The following is a 25,967-nucleotide window of genomic DNA, read 5'->3' on the forward strand; positions in this document are numbered from 1 at the left end:
GCTCTTCTCCCTTCCGCACTCTTTCTCCTGTTAATTAATACCAGAGCAAACTGCTGAGTGAGGTTCTCCATGAGAAAGAGAATTGTTGAGTGAAGGGATTGTGCCACATGCAGTGAGGTTCATCTTCTAGCGCAGTGGGAGAGGAGAAGAGGGTTCCAGTGCCACTCTGTGCTCTAACCTGGCTGTGGGATTAAATCCCCCAGAGAGTAATCTTATTCAGGTCAGTAGTAGACCTGAATAAGATTAGATTTAACAGGAGGGTGCTTAGGTCCCATCTCCACCTCAAAACATTACTAACCACTCTCCAAAAAGCTTTAAAAGTGGTGTGACGCTTTGTGTTGGGAGAACACCATTTGATCTTGATGGAGATTCAAATAATATTATCACCCATCAAAAAGACTGTCAATAGAACGAAAGCAGAATAGGCTGTGCATTGTGGTAGCTTGAGTACTTGTCTTAATAAAAGATACATTGACAATTTTTTATAAGTTCATGGACCATCTCCTTTGGAGAATGTCAGGGGATTTGCCTGTTTTTTCACAGATAGCAAGTTGCTTTGTATTTCAAATCAAATACAGAGGTAGTAATGGAAAAAACAATCTTGAAAGTTCTTCAAAACTTCCTACAATTTATGGTTAGATCTCCAAATAAATGTGATGAAGCATTACTGACTTTATTGGACAAAGTGTGTAGTGGGAATGATGAAAGTAAGGAATAAGTGTGTATCATTGGGAGAGCCATCAGGATTTTGTACTCGTAGCTTGGCAAGAAGGACATGGATGTTGCCTAATATGCTCCTTCTGAGAGCTTTATAGCATGAGTTAATGGGCTTGTCTTAAAGAAAGGGGAGCAGCTCAGAGTGCCTGAGGGCCTCAAGTGTCTGTTGAGCTAAGGGGGAGAGGCTTATTTTTCATTTTTATTTGGGGAGGAGAGAGAAAGTAATGAGGGGTTGAAATTGGCTTGAGTTTTATCACAAATTCTTGTTACTTTTAGTTTAGGTAAACAAATCCAAGAACTGTCCTATTTTTTTTTTCCCATTTTTGTTTTAACTAAGAGTTATTATTTACCTCTGAGATTCTTCGGAAGTGTGTTAGTTGGATTGTTTGAAAAGAGCGTAATCCTGCATAACACTTTAACTGAGCAAGCAAGGAGAATTGAGTAAAAACTGAAGAAGAAAGACTCATGTTATTTGCAGAAAATACATTAGTTTTGCATAGTGAACACTGCTGCAAAATTCACTGCTGTTATTGGAGCTAACCCTCTATTGCTGACGCATTTATAAACATACTTGCGATGACAGTAACATTGCACTGACAATACCCTGATACACTATTCTGGTTCAGATCTTGATGTCCCTGTCTTTGTTGATGATATGTGTGTTAAATGAGTTATTTCAGTTGTTTTCTCTCTCTGTCTCTCGTTGTCCTTGGCACAGATCTCAAAGCGGTACTGTCAGAACAAACTGCTTGGACTGTCTGGATAGAACAAACAGCGTGCAGGCTTTCTTTGGCTTAGAGGTAGGAAAAACACAACTACTCCCGATGCTTCTGTAGCAATTAGGCTGTAAAAGTAGCGTTTCTTTCCCTGTGAAAGATGACTGAAAATGTTTCGTAGGTGGAAGTTTGATTTATAGCGTGATACTTTTCTTCTTCCAGATCTTAGTAGTTACAGAAACAGTAGTTGTGTACTAGTTGTAATTAAACAGTAGTTGTGCAGCATTATGAAAAACGTTCATTCTTTTTTAGGTGTCAGTTTCTTAGGTCTGTTAAGGGTCAGGCCTGCAATTCTAGAAGAGGTAGTAATATTGTAGTCCGTCGCAAAAACACTTGCATTCACAGTTACTCTATTAGATGAAGTTCTGCAGCATATAGGATTAGTCGTTTTAGCATCTGCCAGTGCTGTGCATTCACATACTCACAGCACTGTGCTGTGAATTCTTCATAGGCCGATACCATGGTCGAGGCTTTGGCCATGCTCACGTTGAGTAGTTGGAAATTAACCATGGGATTAAGTCCTCCTGCAGGGTTGCGTTTCAGCACATTGGCTTGCTATTGAAACAAAGGTTCTAGCCTGCAGGCTTATACAGTAGAGCTTGAACACACGAACCTGATAGGAATTGATGGAGTAAAATAGTACTGATTAGACTATAAGAGTAGCTCTGAAAAACTTTTCACAGCTCCACTCATCTTAATAAACTAAGTTTGACTCCTGAAGATAAAATACTTAGCATGTTTAAAAATGAAAAATTATGGATGCTGTAACATCGACCTAAGTAAAAGGATTATTCTTTTGTTTTCTGAATTTTATTTAATTAAAATGCTCTTGGTTTAGTGTCTATAGGAGGAATTTCTGAGAGAACTTAAAAATCCATTGGCTGTAGAACAAACGTTTCTGCTTCTGGAATACTAGTGAATACTGTTGCCAGTTTATTGGTGTTTTAGTCAAACAGAATACTGAACTGTTTACCCTTATGCAAGTACTCTGAAATTTTTTCTCTTAACATTCAACATCAGTACATACTGTAGCAAATACAACACAGTCTGAGAGATCTAATGCCTTTTTTTTTTCCATTGTTTCAACTCTGCATGTACCGTAGGGGGTCACGCATTTTAGTTACTAAAATTAAGAAAAATAAACACATCTCTTAGTACCTGCTAATTATACCAATTCTGGTGGAATTTAGAATTCTTATTCGTTTCTTTAGTTCACTGTGTGTTGAAAAGAGTAGTGGCATGTTTTGAAAATCTCACGGCGTTTTATTGCGTTATGTAGTTTGTGTATCTGTCCATCCTGTTTGACTTTATTATGAGAGAGCCAAATTATTACCTTCCTGCTCCTGAATGTGTTTGCTGGAATTTAACAGTTCACTGCAGATAGAAATGCAAGCTTTAAGTAAGCAATTAGGTTCTCTTAAATGAGCCATGAGAAACATTGCATCTTGTATTTTACTGATAAGTTTACAGTAGTTTTCTATGGCAAAAGAACAAATCTTCATACACTCTTAATGTGGTATAGAATTTACACGGCAAACTTAGCTTTGCAGCTCTGTGTTTTCCTTTCTTATCCTTTTAAGTACTGGATTAAATATCATCATTTTATTTTTAGACCAAGTGTGCCGAATTTTTCCTTGGTGAGAGCTAAAGTATGATTTCAGCTAAAATACAAAAGTATAAAACTATTGAATATGAAGAAAAACAGTGAATCCTCATGAGCTTCTTAGTTAATTTTAAAATTCTATTTAAATGAGGTATTTAAATTCTTACCTTTTTAACATGATAGGTACTTCATATAACAAGTATTGAGCTGTGAATGACCACAATTTCTGAAGATTCTTGTTTATTTCTACTTAATTTTGTCTGCAAGTTTCCTTTTGTAACTTTTGTTAGTTCCTGCCCAACGTTCAGAATTTTGCCTTTATGTCATTTTATGTTCATCACTTTATACTCTTCCTTCTTGCCGTTGGACACCTCAAAGTTTTAAAGATTTTTAAAAACTCTTGAAAACAGCTTTTTTATTTAGTTTTATTTTTTGGTATTTATTTTCAGTATTATGTTGGTAGCCACAAACACTAGAAACTTACTTGACTCTCTTAAAATAATCATGATTCCATAAACCAGGATTTCAAACAAGGTCCAATGTCCCATTCTATAGCCATGAGCCTAATGCTACGTTTAAGTAATGTATTTAAATGTAAAATAATAATTTATATATATAATATGTATACAATTTAAATGCATTTAATGTAGACTGTGCATCGTGGAAAATTAATTCAGGTATATTGATTGTAAAGGGTAAAGATTACAGTGTATTACGCATGAAAGAGTAAATGACAGAAACCATTGCTATTTCACTGATCACAGCGCTCTGTTGCTGCTGCATTTCATAATAGAGGTCAGTGTGTTTGGTATTAAACTTTTTTTGGGAGGAATATGAATTGCTCTAATTCTAAATTATGTAAGTAGAAAGACTTGAGAACCAAAAAAAGCTTACCGTGTAACTAGTGAATTCTTAGATTAAAATATTTACAAATCAACTGCATAATTCTTCTCCTAAATTACTGCCTATCTTTAAAAGAAAATGAAACGCTGGTGCTTAAGTTACATGTATGATGCAGCCTTTCAAACATGACATGGTGTCAGTTTGTTCAAAATGATACTTAAAAACCGAAGATTTTTTTTTTGTGCATTTATGCTGAAAAATTATGGTGTACCTTTTAATAAATACATTTGAAAATTTTTCTTTTGCAAATGTTGTCTTCAACTGTTGCAGATGCTAACAAAACAACTGGAGGTATTAGGATTAGCTGAGAAACCTCAGTTGGTTACTCGCTTTCAGGAAGTTTTCCGATCCATGTGGTCTGTGAATGGTGATTCTGTCAGTAAAATTTATGCTGGAACAGGAGCCCTTGAAGGAAAAGCTAAGGTAAAGTACATTTTATTAAAAACTTTGGCAGTATTCAGTATGGGTTTTAAAAAAATCTGTCATTAATATAACAACTATGAGATTTTGGTTTTTAAAATGTGCTGTAAAATGTGCTTTTGTTGTAATCCTGAAAAAAACAACCAACCAAACCAAAAAAATTAACACAAAAAGGTTGGTTATGTTGATAACCAGATCTTGTTTCAATACAACCTTTCTCACCCATGCCCATGCCTCCCATATAACACCATTCTGTAGGAAAGGATGTGGCTCAAAACTTTTATTTCTTTAGATCATACTTCAGAAAAATGTGTATTCAGATCAGCTTTAGTTTCTTTGAATATTTTCATTTTTCTCTGTGTATCTCTGCCTCCTATTGTTTCAGTTTCATTCACTATATCTCCTTTCTTTTAAAATGTGTTTCACAGGATGTTGTTGTTCATGCTTTTAGTGTTTGTTAAGTGTTAAAATTAACCAAGTTGCAGCTGGGTGTCTTTTGTTTGCATGTTTCTCCAGCTATTTCTTTTTAGTTTTGCAGTTATTGAAAAAAAAACCAAAACAATTCTGTTTCTACCTTGCTTTCTAATGTTGTGAACAATTCTGTACTACATGGCAATGTAATGTTCTGTTTCTCATCTACTTGTTTTGTCTTTGTTGATGCCCGAGTTGTTCAGTTTCTGTCCTTCATTTTTCTTCTAACAATATTGGGTTTTTGTTTCTGTAATTCTCTCTCTTATCAAGTGATACCTGTCAAGACAAACAAATGCTGAACCATAGCAAATTTTGTCCTTAGTTCCTTCAAGAATTTCTTTTCATACCATTCTTTTTATTCAAGAATACACTGCTTCTCATTCCATATTATATACCATGTACTCATAGCCTGTTTAGTTCTTCCATCACTTGTTCATTCAAACCGTATCAGGGTCCTTCTCTGCACATGCGCAAGGCATTGCAGTAAGCTACATAAAAAGAAAAATAGACTTGTTGCTTATTCTGCCCTTAATTGGTGCATACAAGACTTTTTCATTTGGGAGTTGCTTGTATTTCAGTGTAGAGTGGAATTTGGTTAAAGATGTTTAGTTTTGTTTTCGTACAAAAATGTCACACAGACCATCAGGAAAACTACAGTAAGTATTTCATGGGGTGTCTCCCCTTCTCCTGACTTTCTCATTCAACCTTACTTGTTTCTTTTCCTAAATTAATACTTTTCTGCCATTCATTTGGCTACTTAGATGTTTTTTACTTTGTAAAATGTTTTTACTGTATTTACACTTCCTTTTTTTAATCTGTGAAATACAGAGTACATTTATTCTGCTGTCTTTGTAATAATACAGAATAGTCAATCCTTGTCCCAGGCACCCCTGCCCTGGTACAACTGTTAATGAGTACCACATCTCATAAATCTAACACAGCATCCCTCATAGAAGTCCATCTATTCAAAGATGATCTTTAATACTTGACATACAATAATTGCTATTCTTGCAATGAAACTTGACCGGGTCACTACTCAATACCTTCTTGAGTACTCTGATAGTATATTTTAAAATGTAGTTCTTAAGTTGCAATTCTTATTTCTTGAATGACAAGTTTGATGTTTGAAATGTTTCCATTTCTTGCTCATCAGTTTCATTCTTTGAAGTCCAAGAGAACTTAGAAGTAAAAATATGGAACGTTGGGATAGAAGAAAAAATATTTTAAGGTTAAATGTGTTAATGTACACTTCTAGACTGAAAACCAGTCCTTTTTGAAGTATTACAATACTCATTTCATCTAACTCCTTACCTACTCTTTCTTTTGCTTTCTCTGGGTTCCTTTCAATTAATTGCCTGATATGTGAATGGTGAGTGTGGTTTTTTTGGATCATGTCATAAGTTGCACATTTTCTGACAGAAGGGGAGCAGCATCCTATTAAAATCCTATTGCAATAGTATGCGCCCCAACACCTCATCCACATCGTCTCCCAGAAATCATGGTGCCAATTTACTACTACTTATCCTTGACAAAGGAGTAGTTTCTTTCTTGTCGTCTGGTACAATTCGTAGAACTAAATGATGCGTTGGTTTTATATTTTTCTTAAGCTTCTGCCTTTTTTCCTTATGCATTTAAGAGACCTTTGTGAACAATGCAAGCTGTGAACTTTGAGTATTTTTTTATAAGAATATAATACCATGCAGCATCCCTGATGGATTACAGTCTACATTTTATGTAGATGTAATAGCATGTGTTGACATACACCTCAGGCAAAAATACACATAAGTGCATAAGACACAATAAACCCTGTAATCAAGAAAATGTCTCTGTGTCTGTGAAATCATTGTCAGTGCTGTGTACGCAGATTAACACTGCTGTTTTTTGAATCAAGTATGAGACTGCATGGCACGTTGATTACATTATCCTCTAGGTGTCTGACCCACAGAGAATATCGGTAGTAGCAGTGCATCTCTTGGAGATTATTGTTTAGTTCGGGTAGTTGGAGACTGTTCTTTTGCAGCAGTGTTCAGTCGTGCCACTTGTGTGCAGCGTGTGCAATGACAATGTCTTCATATGTATGTAGCTATAGATTAGTATATATGTTCCTCCCGGGATACTGCATGAGACTTGCATGTTACTTAAAAAGTTAAGGGGTCTTAGTAAGTTGAAGCTATCCCTTTTTTAACATGCATATTCAGAATGTGAATTCTGAACTAATATGCTGCTATGTGCGTATACGTACATATTCATGTATCATGACATTTGGACTCAGGTGCTTGCTCATCTCTCACTATTTGGGGGGAAAAGCCCAAAATCCTGTATCATGGTCTAAACATAGCACTATATCAATTTAATTTTCGAAGACCAAGGATTTAGGGGGGAAAAAAATACTTCCCTCCCTGCAGTATTTTGTTTACTTTAAATAATTTAAACTGGAATAATCTGGTTGTTAGATATGCCTTGAAAGAATTACGGTGGTATTTAGCATTTGGGGGGGGGGCGGGAAGGGGGGCAAGCACACATAGTACAGTAGGCTCAGAAGACTTTATTTAACACTTAAAGAAGGAAATTGCCTTAGATTTTAAAATAATTAATGCAGTTTACAAATATGTTACTGAATATTGCCAATGTTATTGTGAGCAGTGTCCAACATAAAATATTTTATACGTGTTCCTCCCTAACAGGCTGGAAAGCTGAAGGATGGTGCTCGTTCTGTGACCAGAACGATTCAAAATAACTTTTTTGATAGCTCCAAGCAGGAGGCCATTGATGTTTTGTTATTGGGAAATACCCTAAATAGTGATTTAGCAGATAAAGCACGGGCTCTCTTAACCACCAGCAGTTTACGCGGTATGTGTCTTTCAGGATTTTAATCTGTCTGATAACTATTTGGTGTAAGAAAGCTGTATGGAGTCTGTTTTCAAAGCAATATTGGAAACTATAACTGCTATTTTGTGTTCTGCTGGCTTATTAAAAGATGAAAGTTACTTCTGCTTTACTAATATCAGACTAACATGCTGCAGTAGTTTCTTTACTGTTTATATTTCGTTGATGTCTGGTGGTGTAACGCATAAATATTTGTGGAGCGTATTTGTCAGAACTTTACTATAGATGCATATTAGATATGTTCTGTTCAGTTCTTCAAATCCATTTATAGGAGGTGTTAATCATGAGAATTATGTGCTGAATTTGGGGAAAAAAATCCTGATTTATTAAAATATTAGGGTATTTTAGTGTTTGCTAAATGTCTTCCTTAATGTGATCTGTCACATCAGTGAAGAAATTCTCACCATGGTGTTAAAATAGATGGAAAGCATTTATTCTTTTCTCAAGCTTAAGAACGCTGGTATTTATCTTCATTTTGGTTTCTAAGGTACTGACAAACAAAAGGGGTTTTGGTAATGGAAAAAAATTTAAGATAATAAGAGCTATCAGCAAATTCCTGATAAATGATTTTCCAGGACAAAATGTTTTTTTTGTGAGAAGTCGTCTTTCCTAGGAATGTCTGCACCACAAAAGCTTGTCAGGCTGTGGGTGAAATTCTACATCAAAATCCAAGAGATTTCAATACGAAACTCTGCTTAGGCAGAGTAGCCACGTGGGACTGGGGTGGTCTGGTTACAGGAAGGTGGTTCACCTAATCAGAACAGGGAGCTGAACCACAGCATCCTGCATCCCTAAACAGAGGTGCAACCTACGTGGTCCCCAGGACTGCTGTTATGCTCCATCCTTCTGCAGGTCTGATGGGCAGGGCAATAGTAAGCGGGCCAGGTGTAAGGCTGTGTTTAGAGTACTCTCCTGGGGTATAAAAAATAGAGGAGCTAGTTCTTGGGCAAAGACGGAACTTAAATTTGAGTTGTCTTTCCAAGTTCCCAGGTAAGAGTGCCCGAAATGGAGAGTTATTGTCGTTTTTAGGGATTAATAACATTCTTAATTTTTCCTTCTCTCCCCGCCCCCCCTTTCTCCTGGACACTTCTCAACCTAGAATGAGAAAAATGTGTCAAAGCTCCAGTGCAAATCTGTAGTACAAGAAAAAGCATTCTTGCCCAATTGTAGTCTTCATCTTGTGGGTATTTATATATTTCCTATGTGGAACCTGAAAGACTGTTTTCCTCTCATTCTTCATGACAAGGTTTCACGTTATTGTAAATTTTCCAGTATCTGAAACCTGCTAAATTGGCCTCGCCTCAAAATTAGTTGCAATGAAAGTTTCCATTTCTTCTCGCTTTCTTCTTGAATGCAAGCTGTCCTTTCAATATTTACAGCTCCTGTCAACTGAGGATCATTAGTCCCTCTTCACTGAACATAATGTCTGCTAGGTGGCGAATTAGCTAGAAAGATACTCCATCATACATAAACCAGTTATTAATGAAGCAAGAAAAGAGAATTTGTTAATACTGTTGGGGAACTCTGTAGATTTTGCAGCATAAAAGATGTGTTTTAACTGATGCAAATGGTTATGTGTAATAAATTGTGTATTACAGCATGTTCTTTCACATATTGCTGGAAAATTTTAAAAAACAATTATTTATTTGACTAATTTTTTTTCTTGTTTCCTTCTTACTGCATCCATAGTTTCAGAGCAATCATTACAATCAGGTATAGTATAGTAAACTAAGCTGTAAATATCTGAGCAGCTGTTGTTCTTCTCTGGCTTTTTTCTTGTGCCTGTTTGCATAATATTTTGGTTGTGGGCTCACATTTTCCTGGTAGTGTTTGGATCTGCCATTCCTGTGCCCTAAAATCCCTTAATCCAAGAAAAGCTCTTTAATATAAGAAAAGTGAAAATATAAGGGGTCAAAAATGTTGCAGTTGTGCTTGGGTGTGAGTTATGAAAAGAAGCAACCAATTCTTTGGGGTTTATTTTTGCAAATGTTTTATTCTAGCTGTAGTGGAATTTGCTTTTTTATCTGTTTTGGGACCTTCTTTATTTTTGCTTCGTCTAAATGTTTTGTTTAGGATAAGAGGTAAAATTCTTCACTACAATTTGTAACTTCATCTTATTTGCCATTAGAAGCCTCTCCTGGCTTGTGTTCTTGCATGAGATGGACTGATTTTGTAATACCTCCCAGCAGAGGTTAACCTTGTACTGGAATCATCTGAAATAACGTGCTGACACTTGTGTTTTGTGGAGCAAAAGTACAGGCAAAACCACTGAGATACAGCTACCGCTGCACGTGACACAAAATGAAAGTATTACAGCATCTATTTAAGTAAAACTCTCGGTGCAGAGAAGGTTTGAAGAGGGAATTTTATAGTTAACTCCTAATCTTCTACTTTGAGACATTGCAGTAATATCTTGGCCAATGTCTGTGATGTTGGTGCTTAAAATCTGAAAGGTTGGCTTTGGAGGATTCAGCAATACTGTGAACATGAAGTTGTGTTATGTAGTAATAAGAATGTGTAGAGATGAGCCAGATAGAGCAAAAAGGCATGAAAGATCAATTTAAGAACCTTCTAAAAACTCTTAGTTGTTATCATTGTAAGTTAGCAATATACGCAACATAAATCCTTTCAACCTTGTTTTCAAAATTTTCTAATTCTTCGTGGAAATTCTCCTTTTTGTTGTAACTTAAGCTGTTTACATGAAGCTGCTCTGTCTGGGGAGATGTGTTATATACATATTCTGTATTTTTAAAGGGAGACCTGCAAACACTCATCAGCTGTGCAATGCTTCATTATCTCCTTGTTCCCAGGAGCTATTATTGAAAATAAAATATTCCTAATGCTCCTATGTTCATATTTTGCTATGTGTTGAGAAAATTTAAACAGCTGTTTCTGAGCTATTGCCTTAATAGGGTTCGTTGTGCTACCTCTTGGAAGTAGGTTCAGTGAAACCAGATCAGATGCTTAGTTTCCGGGTGAGAACAAACAGGTGTGTTCTTAATACCTCGGAAGACAAAGGGAAAGGAGGAGGTAAAGAAACAAGGAAGCTCTTAATAATTGTTCAGGCAAGTCTCCCATTTTAAGAGAATAGCAAAGTTGTGCACGGTATCCCCCGAACCTGTGTGTTCGGGTAGTAGCCACAAGCCCCTGGTACTGAAGATTGATAGGGGAGGATCCTTGGAAGAAAGCATTAGGATTTGTTGTTGGCTAGGTTGTTTTTCAAAAACATCTGAAGTGTTTAAAACTTCTCTTTTTAAATTTACTTATTTAAATTTACTTGTTCTAATTCCTTTATGTTCATTTTAGCTTTGCTTTTGCTGTTAGTGTTTTACTGTATCTACTTAACTCTTACTGAAAACTTAAATAATTAAATCTGAGTCACAGGTAATATACACCTGAAATAACTGATTCCCTGACATTTTGTCAGTGTTAAAAACTGTTATTGGAATAAATAGTCCCATTGTCATTTATGGTGTTACCATCTAGACTATATCAGCCTAGCTTATAGCTCATGAAGAGTCATACATGTCAACTATTTTTTAACTTCCTGATGTAACATTTCACTGTGAGTTTCATCTGGATATAAGTTGCATACTTTGAAACGTATCTACGGTAATTTGGATGTTGTAGTAAAATAGTTCAATCAAGTTCAGTTGCACAGAATATCCCACCAAGAATTTTAAATTAATATTCCCTTTGTAGAACTGATGTCCAAATGTTTGCCTGCCTAGTGTGAACAGCATTTACAGTATTTTAGCTGCAAAATAACAGAAAATGTAATTGATTGGATTTTTAACGTTGTAGAGAGAGACACAATTTTGAAAAGATAAATAGCTAGAAATGTGTAGGAAAATAATGTATGTGGGAGGCTCAGGAGCTCTAAAAAACAATTGGCTCACTCAGTATTTCGGGAAACAGGTGAAAATGTAATCTTTTTAAATTTACTTATTTAAATTTACTTGTTCTAATTTAGAAAAGAAAAGTCATTCTACAATTTAGAAAGCTTGCTAGTTTAAAAGTATGAAATTCATGTTTGTAATAAGCATGTTGTCAGTTCACTTGTAAAGTTAGATTCTATCCTGGTAAGATTTTTCACATTAGGGGTTCATGATGATGTCAAGACTTAAGTAGACAATAATGCAATTTTGCGGCTTTACTTAAAAGCTGCTTGGTAGCAAATATGAATTATTTGGCGTAACTATTTAAAATTAAGCTGAAAATTGCTAAATTTGCAAAAGGAAATGAAGGAACTGGAGAGCACAATAGTCCAAATTCTGCTTTTAAACTTGCTCGGAGTACTGCAAAGGCTAATCTGTGCGGATCTTCAAAGCTGTCTGTGATGCTATTTTGGGTTATTCGGGTTCAGCTAAACCTTTAGATAATTTGGGTACTTGGATGTGTGGTGGCTAGAACATTTCATGGATTGGTTTCTCGTCAGTGGTCAGGTGCTGGGGTAGCTTCTGTCCTGGACCCTTGGAGGCTTTTCTGGCATTTGGTGGACTTCTTGAATTGACTGTTACCTAGTGTGTAGATACATTCAGAAGTAAACTCAGTATTTGGCTCTCACCTGAAGGTATAGAGTGTTCTGTTGGCTCCTTGCTGTTTTCTTGGCTTCATTTAGCTGGATTATGATAAGGAAAGCATGATCCCAAGCAAGATCTGCTTGTAGTACCTGAAGGAGATGCTGGTCAGTTCATTGTCTTTTATACATGATTAGCCTGTATATGGATATATGACTTGTTCAGCAGTCAAAGAGCTCACAAACAACAAATACAATGTTGTTTTCTTTTTTTTTAATCATAGAATCATAGAATGGTTCAGGTTGGAAGGGACCTTAAAGATCATCTAGTTCCAACCCCCCTACCCTGGGCAGGGACACCTTCCATTACACCAGGTTGCTCAAAGCCCCATCCAACCTGGCCTTGAACATTTCCAGGGATGGGGCAGCCACAGATTCCCTGGGCAACCTGTTCCAGTGCCTCACCACCCTCAGTGAAACATTTTTTCCTGGTATCTATTCTAAATCTCCCCTCTTCCAGTTTGAAGCCATTCCCCCTCGTCCTATCACTACATGCCCTTGTAAAAAGTCCCTCTCCAGCCTTCTTGTCCGCCCCCTTCAGATACTGGAATGCTGCAATAAGGTCTCCCTGGAATCTTCTCTTCTCCAGGCTGAACAGCCCCAACCCTCTCAGCCTGTCTTCGTAGGAGAGGTGCTCCAGCCCTCTGATCATCATTGTGGCCCTCCTCTGGACCCGCTCCAACAGGTCCATGTCCTTATGTTAGCTCCAGAGCCGGACACAATATTCCAGGTGGGGTCTCATGAGAGCGGAGTAGAGGGGCAGAGTCACCTCCCTCGACTTGCTGGCCATGCTTCTTTTGATGCAGCCCCGGATACAGTTGGCCTTCTGGGCTGCGAGTACACATTGCTGGCTCATGTTGAGTTTCTCATCAACCAGCATCCCCGAGTCCTTCTATTGTTTCCAGTTTGTTTCAAAACCATGAGGGCTAGAGAATCCCTGATTTTTTTATTTCAATTGGGTAGCCAATATTCTTTAGCAAATTTAAAGGTGGTAAACTTAAAAAGAATAACTAAAAAGAAAATAATAGCTCACTAATCATCCTATTTTGGGGATTTGAATGAAAACGTTGTGCCCAGTAGCTGATCAATTTGCAAGACAGCACAGAGTGAAGGGAAGAATTCCATCTTACATTGTTTATACAATTCTCACAGGGTCATAACCATGAGAGTATTCAAAATAGGTAAATTAATATCACTTAGGTAAAGTACAATGCCAACAATGCTGTTTACACCTGATACAATTTTTATTCCACTGAGATTAAAGAAAAAAAAGTGTAATTTTAAAAAATATCAGATCTGTTTGTTTGCATTAGGAAATATATCTGTATGAGTATATTATGCAGCTGATTTATGAAGGGACTTTAAAATCTCTGTAACTCTGGTGTCTGACCATTGAATAATCTTGTTTGTTTGTTTGTTTCTCACAATGCCCTTTACAGATGGGTCATTACTCTCTCTCCCATCTGGCGGATAGAAACAAGACATAGAGAAAGGCTGGTGTGACGGAGAAATGAGTTTAATTGTTTTGAATCCTAGCCTACTTTCCTCGCCAAAGCAGAATTTTAGGAATTCAACTGACCTAGAAAATAATTCAGATTTGTGGCTTAGACAGACATACTCTAATATGATAAAATAATGTACCTTATCTATTTTAGTAAAGGTAGTACATTATTCATTTTTACACTTCTAGAAATTAACATATCTGTAAGTTGTTTTGGTGATGGAGATTGAATTTCATAAATATAATCTGTGAAAATGACGTAGATATCTGTTGGCATGTATCAAAAATAATGGTTTCTGTAGAGAATCACAGATAGGGTGAAAAAATGATAGATATTTGTAAAACATAGGAATTATGTTTCTTCTATGTATTATTTATTTTTATATATATTACTTGGAAGAAATTACTACAGTCTTCCATTCAGTCAGTATCTTACCCAGACAAGTAATATGTCTGCAAATGTACTTTCCCTTGTGAAAAGCTGCATTCATCCTGCTTTCACAGTTTAACTTTCTGTATGTCTGTGCATGGATTTGTTGCCATTTTTTTAAGGGAAAGATCTCATTGCCAAGTTTTCTGAAGAAGCATTCTATATAAAAAATAATGTCTTTTCAAATGTTTTTGCAGCATCTGTAAAAGTGCTAAAGAGTATGTGTGAAAACTTTTATAAGTATGCAAAACCGAAAAAAATTAGAGTCTGTGTCGGGACGTGGAACGTCAATGGGGGGAAGCAGTTTCGAAGTATTGCCTTTAGAAATCAGACACTCACCGACTGGCTTCTGGATGCACCGAAGTTAGCTGGTATTCATGAATTCCAAGGTGGGATTTATATTCTTTATTTTCAATTTTTTCTTGAAAGCTCTGATTTTCATAATTAGATCATGAATATTAAATAGATATATGAAGTCTTGGTTCTTACGTTAATTATGAAGGACAAATAGCTTTTTCTGATATTTAAATGCAGATCGCAAAAGCAAGCCTGTAGACATATTTGCCATTGGATTTGAAGAAATGGTGGAGTTAAATGCAGGAAACATTGTGAATGCCAGGTAAGTGATACAACCTATACAGTACTAATGTAGTTGATAATCATATTTTTTGAGTAAAATGTTATTTGGAATTTTTTTTTTGTCCTGTTTTGTAATGGTTGGGATTAGTCTGGATTAATTTTTGACCGTATTCCAGTTCTCTCTGCCAGTTTCTGTGCCAGGATTGCAGACTTCAACTCAGCTTTCCCTAGCAAAGCTGTGATCGCTTAGATCATGTATGATGTAATCTCAAAGATCCAAACAGTCAGTACTTGACCGTATTTTGGATTGCACCTTCAGTAGCCCCTCAACTTTTTCCTTCATTTAACACTCTGAAGGAATTTACCTCCAATGCTCGTAGTGCTCTGCAGTCTCTGTGTCTTCCTACTGCTGGGAAGAGTGAGTCCTATGAAATTTGTTCCAAAAGCATGTGTTGTTGGTGTGCCTTTATATAGTGTCTTGCATCAGATTTTGAACTGTATAAGGCAAGGCTTCCTTCTATACTGTCAGTTTTCACTGTTGTGCCATGTAATACATGTGTGTATTATCATGGAGTTTGGATTTTTCACCCCTAGTGGAGTGGGTTATGAAAATACATTTTTACCAGTGGTGGGTGATACCGGTGATGAAATCTTTTTATACGTAGTCCTAGGTTTATATTCACTTTGTCCATTGTTTTGTCTGCCTGTTTTGCATGTTTTCTGGTGTTTAGCAAGCTTTAACTCATTGGAAAAAACATCTAAAGCCTATAATACTGTTAGCCTTTGCACAGGCTTTTGTCTTGAGGATAAAATGGCAGTTTGTCATCCCCTGATTTCACACTTATGTCTAGTTAATGCTGTTTCCAGGTCTGATGTTTTTCATTTCTATCTAATGCTAGCTCTGAAAACCATAGTCTGTTAGGTCTCCGAGGAAGTTTCTTCTTGATTCAAGACCACGAGATCTGTTTTCCAATACTGACTGAACTCTAGGCTAGGAAGTAACTCCTTAGAAAAGTTCTTAGGTTTTGCTCCTCTAGTCTAGCCTCAGAAGTACAGGAAGGACAGCCCTGGGTCCTAACGTTGTCTGTGGTGTTGAGAAAAGGGAGGCAGCATTTTATGAGGCTGAATTTGCAATGATAATGTCATGACAGTCTATAGCCTGTGTCTCTGCTAGGAGGCATTTGAGCACCGTTCGCAACTTGGCTTTGGCCTACTGCCCCAAGGTTTAGTTAAGGTTATTGTATGAAGTTTGTTCAAGTAGATCAACAGTTTAGATACCTGCTTGATTTGTTTTATTTTAAAACTGGCATTTTTAATCTCACTGCTAGCACAACCAATCAGAAGCTCTGGGCAGCTGAACTGCAGAAGACGATATCAAGAGATTACAAGTATGTGCTGCTGGCTTCTGAGCAGTTGGTGGGCGTCTGCCTTTTTGTGTTCATCAGGCCCCAGCACGCTCCTTTTATCAGGTCAGTGAACACACAGCTGTGCCCAAGTTGGGTCACTTTCAGTTTGGTTTATAGTGAAAGCTAACAAACAAGTGAATTGGAAGCATATGGGGCTAGAAAGAGCTGTTCCGTCTTCTGGGGAAGAAGTTGCTTAAATTCTTTTTTCTTAGTTTTTAAATGTCTCATCAGTTGCCAGGAAAGCTTGAAAAGCTGAACTGTTATATTGTTACCTGCTCAATAGCTGTTGGCATTTTTTTAAAATAGCCCAGTGGCCGTACTGCTGAAAGAACAATGTGAAAATGTTCTCTTACCAACATAATGTCACATTCAGACATAGTTAAAGCTGTTAACTTCTGTGCCATTGTATTTGAGGTTTTAATAGTTGTTTAACTTTTTTAGGGATGTTGCTGTTGATACTGTAAAGACTGGCATGGGAGGAGCCACTGGTAATAAAGGCGCAGTAGCAATTCGGATGTTGTTTCATACATCCAGTCTTTGCTTTGTCTGCAGTCATTTTGCTGCAGGGCAATCACAAGTTAAAGAGAGAAATGAAGACTTCGTAGAAATAGCTCGCAAGCTTGGTTTTCCAATGGTAAGCAACAGTGTTCAAATTCCATAATGAATGAGAAGTTAAACCCTTTGAGCTCCAGCAGTGTCATCCAAAAGCTGTATTTATTTTTTTTCCCTCCCTAGATTCCTGTGGAAATCAAATTTCCTTGGGTTATTGGTCTCAGATAATTAAGTTCCCACAGTTTTTATTAAAATAGATGACTGCAGAAAGAATAGACCTTTCCAGTGCAATGACTGATAGAGATGGCGAAGCATGAATTCACTTGCATTAGGCATCAAGGATTTAGCATAGGAAAGAGACCTTACAGATTCCTGACATGCAGTGGAACTTTTGTAGGCACCAGGGTTAATAAACTATGAGAAAAAAAATCCATGGGAAACAGCACTATTTTCAATACACAAGAATAAATTTTGCTAACTTGTTTTAACTTCTTGTTTTACTTATTTTTTCAAGTTGGATTGTAAAGTTCTGTACCATATTCTTATAAAGGATTATCAGACATCAAGTAAATACTTGATAATTTTATCAGCACAACAAAATGCTTCCTTGAGACTTTAAGCTGTCTTAAATTTTGTAGTCAAAATGTCCTTTGTTAATTTCTATGTCACTGTGCAGGAGTCTGACATCTTATTTTATGAGGTTTTTGAATTTCAAAATTTGTCCCCTGGTCATCTTTCACGTTTTTCTTGAAAATACTATATTCTCATGGTCCCCAGAAACTGTTACCTAAAGGCTGCTGTTTTAATCTGCCAGTGTATCTGCTTTGCTTTACTTAAGGGCAATGGAAAAGTCAAAACAAAGAGGGAAGTAAAAGTTCTCACTTTAAACCCTAGGCTTCATTTAAACTAACAGAGCCCTTCTGTCTCTCCCTAGCCATGAAAATTGTACGTAACTGAAAAGTCTTCAATTAAATCTGAATAATAAAGCTCTCGATTTGCAGTTTGTCAGGGTATTGTACCACAAGAGCCCAGGATGATGTTTTGTTCTCCTTGTAACCTCTTTGTGACACAGGTAGCAGTCATCATCTTAGAGCAGACTTCTAAAACAGGAGTAGAAAGATGAAGAATTTTAGAATCCAATTCAGATGATTCATATTTCTTTAGAAATGCAAGCTACATAAGAAATTTTATTACTTCTTTCATGTTCCATATGTGTGAATACCGTACAGTGGCCTATATTGTTCTAACTGTCTGAAGAGTAAATACTAACATCTATTTCAGTTGTCCTCATCAGCTAGAAATTGTGCATATTTTACAGTTAAAAACTGAACTTCTGCACCTGGAAGTAGTAAATTTATCACTTGGTAGTTTTGAACTTCATTGTGTGCTTCTGTTTTACAGGGAAGGATGCTCTTTTCCCATGACTATATCTTTTGGTGTGGTGACTTTAATTATCGAATAGATATTCCAAATGAGGAGGTTAAGGACCTAATACGACAACAGAACTGGGATGCCCTTATAGCAGGAGACCAACTTATCAATCAGAAGAATTCTGGACAGGTATCTTAAAAATGTTACCACACTTAAGAATACTTTCTTTTTTGTTTTGGCAGTTTTCTGTGGTGCTTCTGTAAATCTATATCCTCAGCATGTTTTACTTACTACTTTTGTCCAGGTAGTAGTATGGAAGGATGGCACATAGCAACATTTAGTTCCTTATTTGCAGTAACTGACCTGAAGAGGCAGTGATACAAATACAGGGACTAGCTGTAGGAGTGAGGTTTTTCTTTCTCTCCTGAAAAAAAAAGGAAACTATCATTTTTTTAGAGCTTTGTGTTGGACTTTACTAATTATAATATTTTTCTTTTTATCAGGTGCAACTATTAAAAATAGTTATAGAAGTTCTTTTGGTAATGTTACTGTTTGCTTTAAATTGCTGCAGTAATAGGTCTAATGCTGTTACTGTCATTCTGTTGGAAAAAGGAATAGTCCAAACAGTAGCCTTTTCACTTAAAAAGAAAGAACATAGAATAACAAAGTCTGAAGAAAGCTTCAGGTTTTAGATTTTTAGGGTTTCTTGGGAGGCAGCATGTAGTAATTAAAGGAATATTTGTAACGAGACAAATCTTGTGTGAAAGTGTGTATTCTTTCTTTCCAGCTTGATGTGGGAATGCTGTAGATGGTAAAATGAGAGATAATCCTCTGGTTTTAGTTTTCTCTGCTTGCCAGCACTTTGACCATAAGCAGTGTGTCTTCTGAATTAGAATTCTCTTCCATTTGTGCTGGTGTCTTGTGCACCAGAAGAGAAGGAAAAACACTTGATAATTTTTAATTTTCTTTTTATAGCTTAGTTCCTAGAGAGAAAGATACATATGTTCAAATGGGCAGACAGCAGGATTGTCGTTAATTCGACCAAAATAAGACAACTGTAGAGATCCTGGGGACACTTACAGCAGTTATAAAGCTGGAAACTACCAGAATATAAAAAAGATTCAAAATAGGGGAGAAGAAGGGCTAGTATTGCGCTGCTGGGGTAATATTCCATTATTTGGACGTGGCTGGCTGGGCAGCAGGGGGTATGAGCAAGGGTAGCTCTGTGGTTGTTGCATGTGGTTGTTAACTGGTGTATCTGCTGTTCAGGAAAGGTGTTTACATAGCAACTTTCCTTGAAAAGTAGACTAAGAAATAATTACCGAAGGGAAAATAAAAAACTAATAAATTGTCACAGGAGTTGCAGATCTTCTGACATTCTGACATCGATCTTGTGACATTGATTTTTAAACTGACTGGATTGCAATTTATATTTCCAACAGGAAAACCTGGCTAACCTGTCTGATGCAGACTTGACTCTAAGATCTAAGTTAGATTTATATTTTACAGATCTCTGATGTGAAGTAAAACTACCCATACGAGATTAAACTCAAGACTGGAGTTGGTTAAGTTAACTAAAGGGTTTTAGCGTATGTCTAGTTTAAACACTTAAAAAGTGAGCAGGTCTCCTGGCCTTCTAGGGTTTTGTGTTGGCTGTCTGTATCTGTTTATGTTGCAAAGTACCTAACGGATTTTTTATTCCTTTCAATTGACTCTGTATCTCTAAATACCATACGTAGTCTTGGCAGATAATTTCATGTAATATCTCTTTTTATTCTGTTTTCCTATTTGCTTGGGAAGAAATACTGATATTATATCTCTAATCTTTCAGTCCATATTGAGTGTATTAAGGGCTCTTTGTTTTTCTCTTTTATTTTGCTTAATTCCTATTTACTGGTTGGGCATCTTGTGTGAATTTGGGGAATGCTTTGCATGTTCAGATAGGTACATAAAATATAAACCTTAGCTCCCAACATTTGCTGACACATGAGCAACTACCCAACTAATTAAAGTGCTGTGGACAGCATCTGTGATCTAGATGACCTCAAGTTCTGAATGACATTGGAGGAACAGGAGGTTGCTCATGAACCTGGGTTTAAAGATATAAATGTTGACATACTTCTGTTTAATGATGATCAGTCTGGGTCACTATTTATTCTTAGTGGCAAATGTAGAATGTTTTCAGCAGATAAAATTTGGAAAAGGATTCATATTATCAGATGACTTTTTTTTTTGAGCTGTGTATACAGGTTTTTGCTGTTAGAAAAGAGAATTCTGATTAGTTTCAAGCTGTTTCCCATCTGTTTCTGTCTTCTAGCATGACACATAACTGCTTTGTTTCTTACAGATTTTTAGGGGATTTTTGGAAGGGAAAATAAATTTTGCTCCTACATACAAATATGATCTGTTTTCTGATGACTATGACACCAGTGAAAAATGTCGCACACCGGCATGGACAGATCGTGTTCTTTGGAGAAGAAGAAAATGGCCTTTTGACCGATCAGGTTTGAGTGCTTCCTTAAATTGTTTTAAATATTCACAGTGCCAGTGATTCTGAGCTTCTGTCCCTGACTTTGTATGAAACAGAGAGCTTATAATAGCGTCTGCAATAAATACAGTGACACTGAACAGGAGGATCAAAAATCAAATACCAGTTACTGATATTTCAGTAGTTCAAAAGGAACTCCTGTTTTTTTTTCCCTGTAAAACACTTAGTTTTGGTTTACTTTCTTTTTTCTCTTTCTACAAATAGCTTGGTGTTTTAAAGCATATTCTTGCAATCACTGTGGTTTTCCCCTTTTGTTTTCTTTAATACTGAATGTAGCTGAAGACCTGGATCTGCTGAATGCTAGTTTTCACGATGACAGTAACGTCCCTTATACATGGAATCCTGGTACTTTGTTGCACTATGGAAGAGCAGAGCTGAAAACATCTGATCATAGGTTTCAGTTTTATTTTACACATTACTTCCTAATCATGGAAGATTTAATATTCATGTTATGTATTTTGTTGCTCAGATGCTCTGCTTACAGGTTTTTCTCGTGTATTTTTTTCCAAGGCCTGTGGTTGCATTGATTGACATCGACATATTTGAAATTGAAGCAGAAGAGAGACAAAAAGTTTATAAAGAGGTGATCGCAGTGCAAGGACCACCTGATGGTACTGTAATGATCTCCATCAGAAGTTCTTCAGCAGAAGAAAACTATTTTGATGATAACTTGATTGATGAGCTGCTTCAAAAATTTGCGAGCTATGGTGAAGTTATACTTATAAGGTTAAAAAGACTTTTTACTTTCAATCTCTATTCCTCTTCGTTGTTCCCACCTATTTCTTGAATGAAGTTACTTTCTTAGCAGGCATTTCAGTTATGATCTGCTTCGTCTTTAACATTTAAATTTCAACTTTACAGTTGAAAATTAATTTTACATACCTGTATGTGTCTCAGTTTTCAGACTTAATTTTTTCAAGTTAATATCTTTACAGTTGAAAATTAGTTTTACATACCTGTAGGTGTCTGTTTTCAGACTGAATTTTTTCAGATACACTTTTATTTTTGAGATAAAGTATCATGCTGACTTTGTCAGAAATCAGTCAGATTTAAATTTTGTTATTTATGTAGTTTATAAAAATTTGGTATTCTAAAATTAGGTTAGTAGTTTTAAATGAACTGAAGATGAGAGGATCCCTGTGAATGTTGCATTTTCACTACGCTGTTAATTGAACTATAAGTGTTGTGGTATTTTGTTTGGGTTTTTTGGGGGGTGGTTTTGGGTTTTGGTGATGCGGTGTGTTTTTTTGGTTTAGGTTTTTTTTTGGGGGGGGGTGTTGGTGTTTTGGTTTGTTTCTTTTTCATAAGACTAGGACGTAGTCCCAAGTTCGTAGTGTGATGTAACACCTAATACAAATATATAACCTGTAGCCACACAATTGCTATTGAATGTGTGTAACTGTAGTCACATAATTTTTTAAGAGGACAATGCTTTTGCTGGGTGATATTTACCTGGTTCTCTTTGCTTTTTGTTGTTGTTGTTGTTGTTGCAAGGATATTAACAGTTAAAGCTTATTAGCCAATTATATATATTTTAATGAACTTAAAATAATTCTTCTCCATGAAATAAAACATTGAAAAACCTTTAAGATAAGAGGCTTCAAAAGGTAGTATGTAGGATAAAGTATTTTAATTATTGTTTCCAATGGACTTTGCAGGTTTGTGGAAGACAAGATGTGGGTAACATTTTTGGAAGGAAGTTCTGCTTTGAATGTTATGAATTTGAATGGTACTGAGGTAATGTAAAAATTACTGAACTTTCATATAGCAAGAGAAAATCTAACATTTTAAAGAATACTTGGGTGGGTTGGGTTTTTTGTTTGTTTCTTTGTTTTTAGTTCTTCAAAGTTTTTCATGTTGCCTACTAGACTTTTGCCATCTAATTTTTTATTTTATTTTATTTTGGTAGCCACATAGCATTATGTTGCGTTTCTAAAGCCAGTTGAGAGAAGTACCAAACAGTTTATTTTTATGAAGAGGACTGTTAGAGACATGAAGAACCCATATTGAGGGGTATCTTCATCAAATGATGGATTTTTAATTTTTTTTTTTAAAGATTTTAAAAGCAGAGCTTTTACCTTCAGTTTATAGTATAAACCAGTTTATCGTATTTATAGCCTGAGATTATTTAAAATTAAGCACTGCTGTACTGCAGTAATTTAAAAACATCAAAAATTCAGCTCTCATTGACTTCTGTATCACCAGTATTTAATCTCTGTAAAAATTTTAACTTTCATATTCAAATTTTTACTGATCTATGTTCCTGTTAAGACATAGATTCTGTAATGGCATGTTCACAGATGGATCCTTGCATCTGCTGAGAGATTCACTGGCAGTCCATGCAATATAGCGCCTTAGTGTCATGTGTCAGTGTGCAGAATAAAGACCTGCTGTTTTATCAGTCTCTAAAAAATGACTTTATTAAGTAATTTATTAAGTCTGTTTTTCTTTACAAAGAGTAGCATTTCTGTCATAATAAAAAAAAAACAGAAGCTTTTCTATTAACTGAAAAGGAAAAGCTTATGAGACAAGTTGTTAGTTTTTATTAGAAAAATATTAAATAGTTGTAATTAACACTTTAAACTACATAAATGTACTTAATTATGAAAACAAAGTGAAAGCACAATTATTTTTGTGATTTGTCACTGTCATTCTTTAGTCACCTTATTTGTGATATTTTCAGAATTTTTTTTCTTTTTAAATCTAGAATGCTGAGTTTTAATGTTCCCGCTCTTAACAATTTCTGGTTTGTGCATACCTTTTTGGCAATCCAGCTATTAGGAAGGATTATAAACATAAGTTTGAAAAATCCAGATTGGATCAGAAGTTTGGAAGATGAAATGAATCTAGAGAAGATTAATATTGGGCTGCCTTCATCGACAAGCTCCACTTTGCTTTGTGAAGATGCTGAGGTTACTGCAGACTATGATATGGAAGGTTTGTTGAAATAAAGTATTTCTTGTTTTGAAATGCATAGAGTTCTAAATAATGTGGTTAATTTAATGCATATATCAGTACTTCCCTTAACAAGTTTATGCCCATCTAAAACAGATAAATTAGCAATCCTTTTATTTCCAACAGTATTTTGTTGGACAGTGTCAGTTTGCACTGTATGTCTGGGTTCTACTAATTTGCTGATATTCTCTTTATTCTTCTCACTTTATCCTGTGACTTAACTCTCAGGGTTACTTCATTCAGGCAAATTTCACTGTTCATGGAGACACCCTATAAGCAGGATATACATGACTTCAGAGTGCAAAGCAATTTTATTTTTTTTTTTTCCCAATACGCAAATAGTTTAGGAGGACTAATGAGCTCCCGTGCTAAGCATTGGTATGCTTACCGCCCCCAAGAAGACACCTGGTGAGCCTTTGACAGGCAGGCAAATATGAGTCGGGCAAGGAAACCTTCAACCTCTGTTGTTTCTTGGAACAGGCTGATCTTTGGCATTGTTGCTGTTTTCTGGTTCCCTGGTGTCACGGTTTAACCCCAGCCAGCAACTGTGTACCATACAGCTGCTCGCTTACTCCTCCAGTGGGAATGGGGGAAAGAATCAGAAGAGTAAAAGTGAGAAAACTTGTGGGTTGAGATAAAGACGATTTAATAAGTGAAGCGAAAGCTGCACACACAAGCAAAACAAAACAAGGAATTCATTCATTGCTTCCCATGGACAGGCAGGTGTTCAGTCATCTCCAGGAAAGCAGGGCTCCATCACGTGTAACAGTTGCTTGGGAAGACAAAATGCCGTAATTCTGAATATCCCCCGCTTCCTTCTTCTTCCCTCACCTTTATATTCCTGAGCATGGCGTCGTATGGTATGGAATATGCTTTGGTCCGTTGGGGTCAGCTGTCCCGGCTGTGTCCCCTCCCAACTTCTTGTGTCCCCCCAGCCTGCTCGCTGGTGGGGCGGTGTGAGGAGCAGAAAAGGCCTTGGCTCTGTGTGAGCACTGCTCAGCAATAACTAAACCATCCCTGTCTTATCAACACTGTTTTCAGCACAAATCCAAAACATAGCCCCATACTAGCTACTATGAAGAAAATTACCCCTATCCCAGCCAAAACTAGCACACCTGGCTTTTGTTGGTTTTGGGTTTTCCCTGAAGGGTTTTTATATCTTTTCATGTCATACTTTTCTAGCAGAATCCTCGAGTCGCTGAATATCACTGTTGCAGCAATTGCACCTCTGCATTTTTGCCTTTCTTTCTTTGCATGTTTCTAATCTATGTACTTTGTCGCAGCATATTTTTCAATCTATTAATTAACTTTTATGAAAGGTGTAACTGTAGTCACATAATTTTTTAAGAGGACAATGCTTTTGCATTTTGCACTTTCTTCTCTACGTTAAAGTATATTCTTCTTATCTCCTTGGCAAGTAAAACAGCTGTTTTTTGAGCAGCAGCAAAACAAAACCCCACACCTTTCCTGCTGAACATTTTCTGGGTGTATTGCATTTCCACATGTATTTTACAGGGTTGTTTTTTGTCATTTCTTGAACAGATGTACTTGCCAGATGTAGTCATTGTGTCTGTATTCATTTATTTCAAATTTGAGTAGCTCATTTGTTTTTAATTTCTATCCAAGCTCCTTAGTAGCAAACATTACATTGTTACAGTTTCAAGAAAAGAGATGATAGCTATGTATACTGGAAGGAGTAGACTAAAGTTTTTTTGTACAGGTATTTCATAATGGAAGATATGTTTTCATAAGGGTACAGATATGGGAAACCTTTATGAAAGGTTGGAATTTGCACTAGTCTCAGTATCATAGGATACTTCATGTTTTCCAGTGCAGGTAGGAAACAGGACTTTCACACTTTAGACATCTGTATGATTGGTTGATTTTATTAGTCCTATGTGAAATGATATGACATCTCAAATCCTACAAGTGTCTTAAATCGAGAGCTAATGTCTAATTAGCAGTCTGGTTACTCTGTTACTGCAGCAGTGCAGAGTTGAAGCTGGAACTTCTGTAGGACATTGTGTGTTGTTCATGTACCTGAAGAGAGAGAAGTGATGGAAGAAAGGTTTACTATGGTCTTATTGGAGTGTGATGGGATTTTTTTCTATTTCAGGCATTTTGAATATCAACATTAAAATATTCTGAACTGACAATTTACGTTTCAAAGGATGTCCATGTTGAACCTGTTTTTTAAGCATCTTTCCACTTATTCAAACAGAAGGCTTTATAAATAGCAGATATCTTGAAATCCCCTGCCCAGCCTTCTG

General features: G+C 36.3%; 1 protein-coding gene across 4 annotated transcripts in view; it reads left to right on the forward strand.

Moving 5' to 3' along the window:
* The window catches only part of SYNJ1 (synaptojanin 1), a 65,450-nt gene that overhangs the window by 20,299 nt on the left and 19,184 nt on the right, over positions 1–25,967 (forward strand). For 3 of the 4 annotated variants that reach the window (XM_009894887.1, XM_009894889.1, XM_009894888.1), the window contains exons 9-22: positions 1,436–1,517; positions 4,270–4,422; positions 7,584–7,740; positions 9,466–9,489; positions 14,484–14,675; positions 14,821–14,905; positions 16,194–16,334; positions 16,713–16,905; positions 18,225–18,383; positions 20,542–20,698; positions 21,019–21,136; positions 21,253–21,468; positions 22,401–22,479; positions 23,517–23,679. In XM_009894887.1, coding sequence (XP_009893189.1) covers positions 1,436–1,517; positions 4,270–4,422; positions 7,584–7,740; positions 9,466–9,489; positions 14,484–14,675; positions 14,821–14,905; positions 16,194–16,334; positions 16,713–16,905; positions 18,225–18,383; positions 20,542–20,698; positions 21,019–21,136; positions 21,253–21,468; positions 22,401–22,479; positions 23,517–23,679 — 1,919 coding nt within the window. Of the gene's footprint in view, positions 1–1,435; positions 1,518–4,269; positions 4,423–7,574; positions 7,741–9,465; positions 9,490–14,483; positions 14,676–14,820; positions 14,906–16,193; positions 16,335–16,712; positions 16,906–18,224; positions 18,384–20,541; positions 20,699–21,018; positions 21,137–21,252; positions 21,469–22,400; positions 22,480–23,516; positions 23,680–25,967 lie in introns of all 4 variants that reach the window. The other variant, XM_009894886.1, reaches the window with a different exon arrangement.

The sequence above is a fragment of the Charadrius vociferus genome, unplaced genomic scaffold (assembly GCF_000708025.1).
Source record: "Charadrius vociferus isolate BGI_N301 unplaced genomic scaffold, ASM70802v2 scaffold201, whole genome shotgun sequence".
Lineage (NCBI taxonomy): Eukaryota > Metazoa > Chordata > Aves > Charadriiformes > Charadriidae > Charadrius > Charadrius vociferus.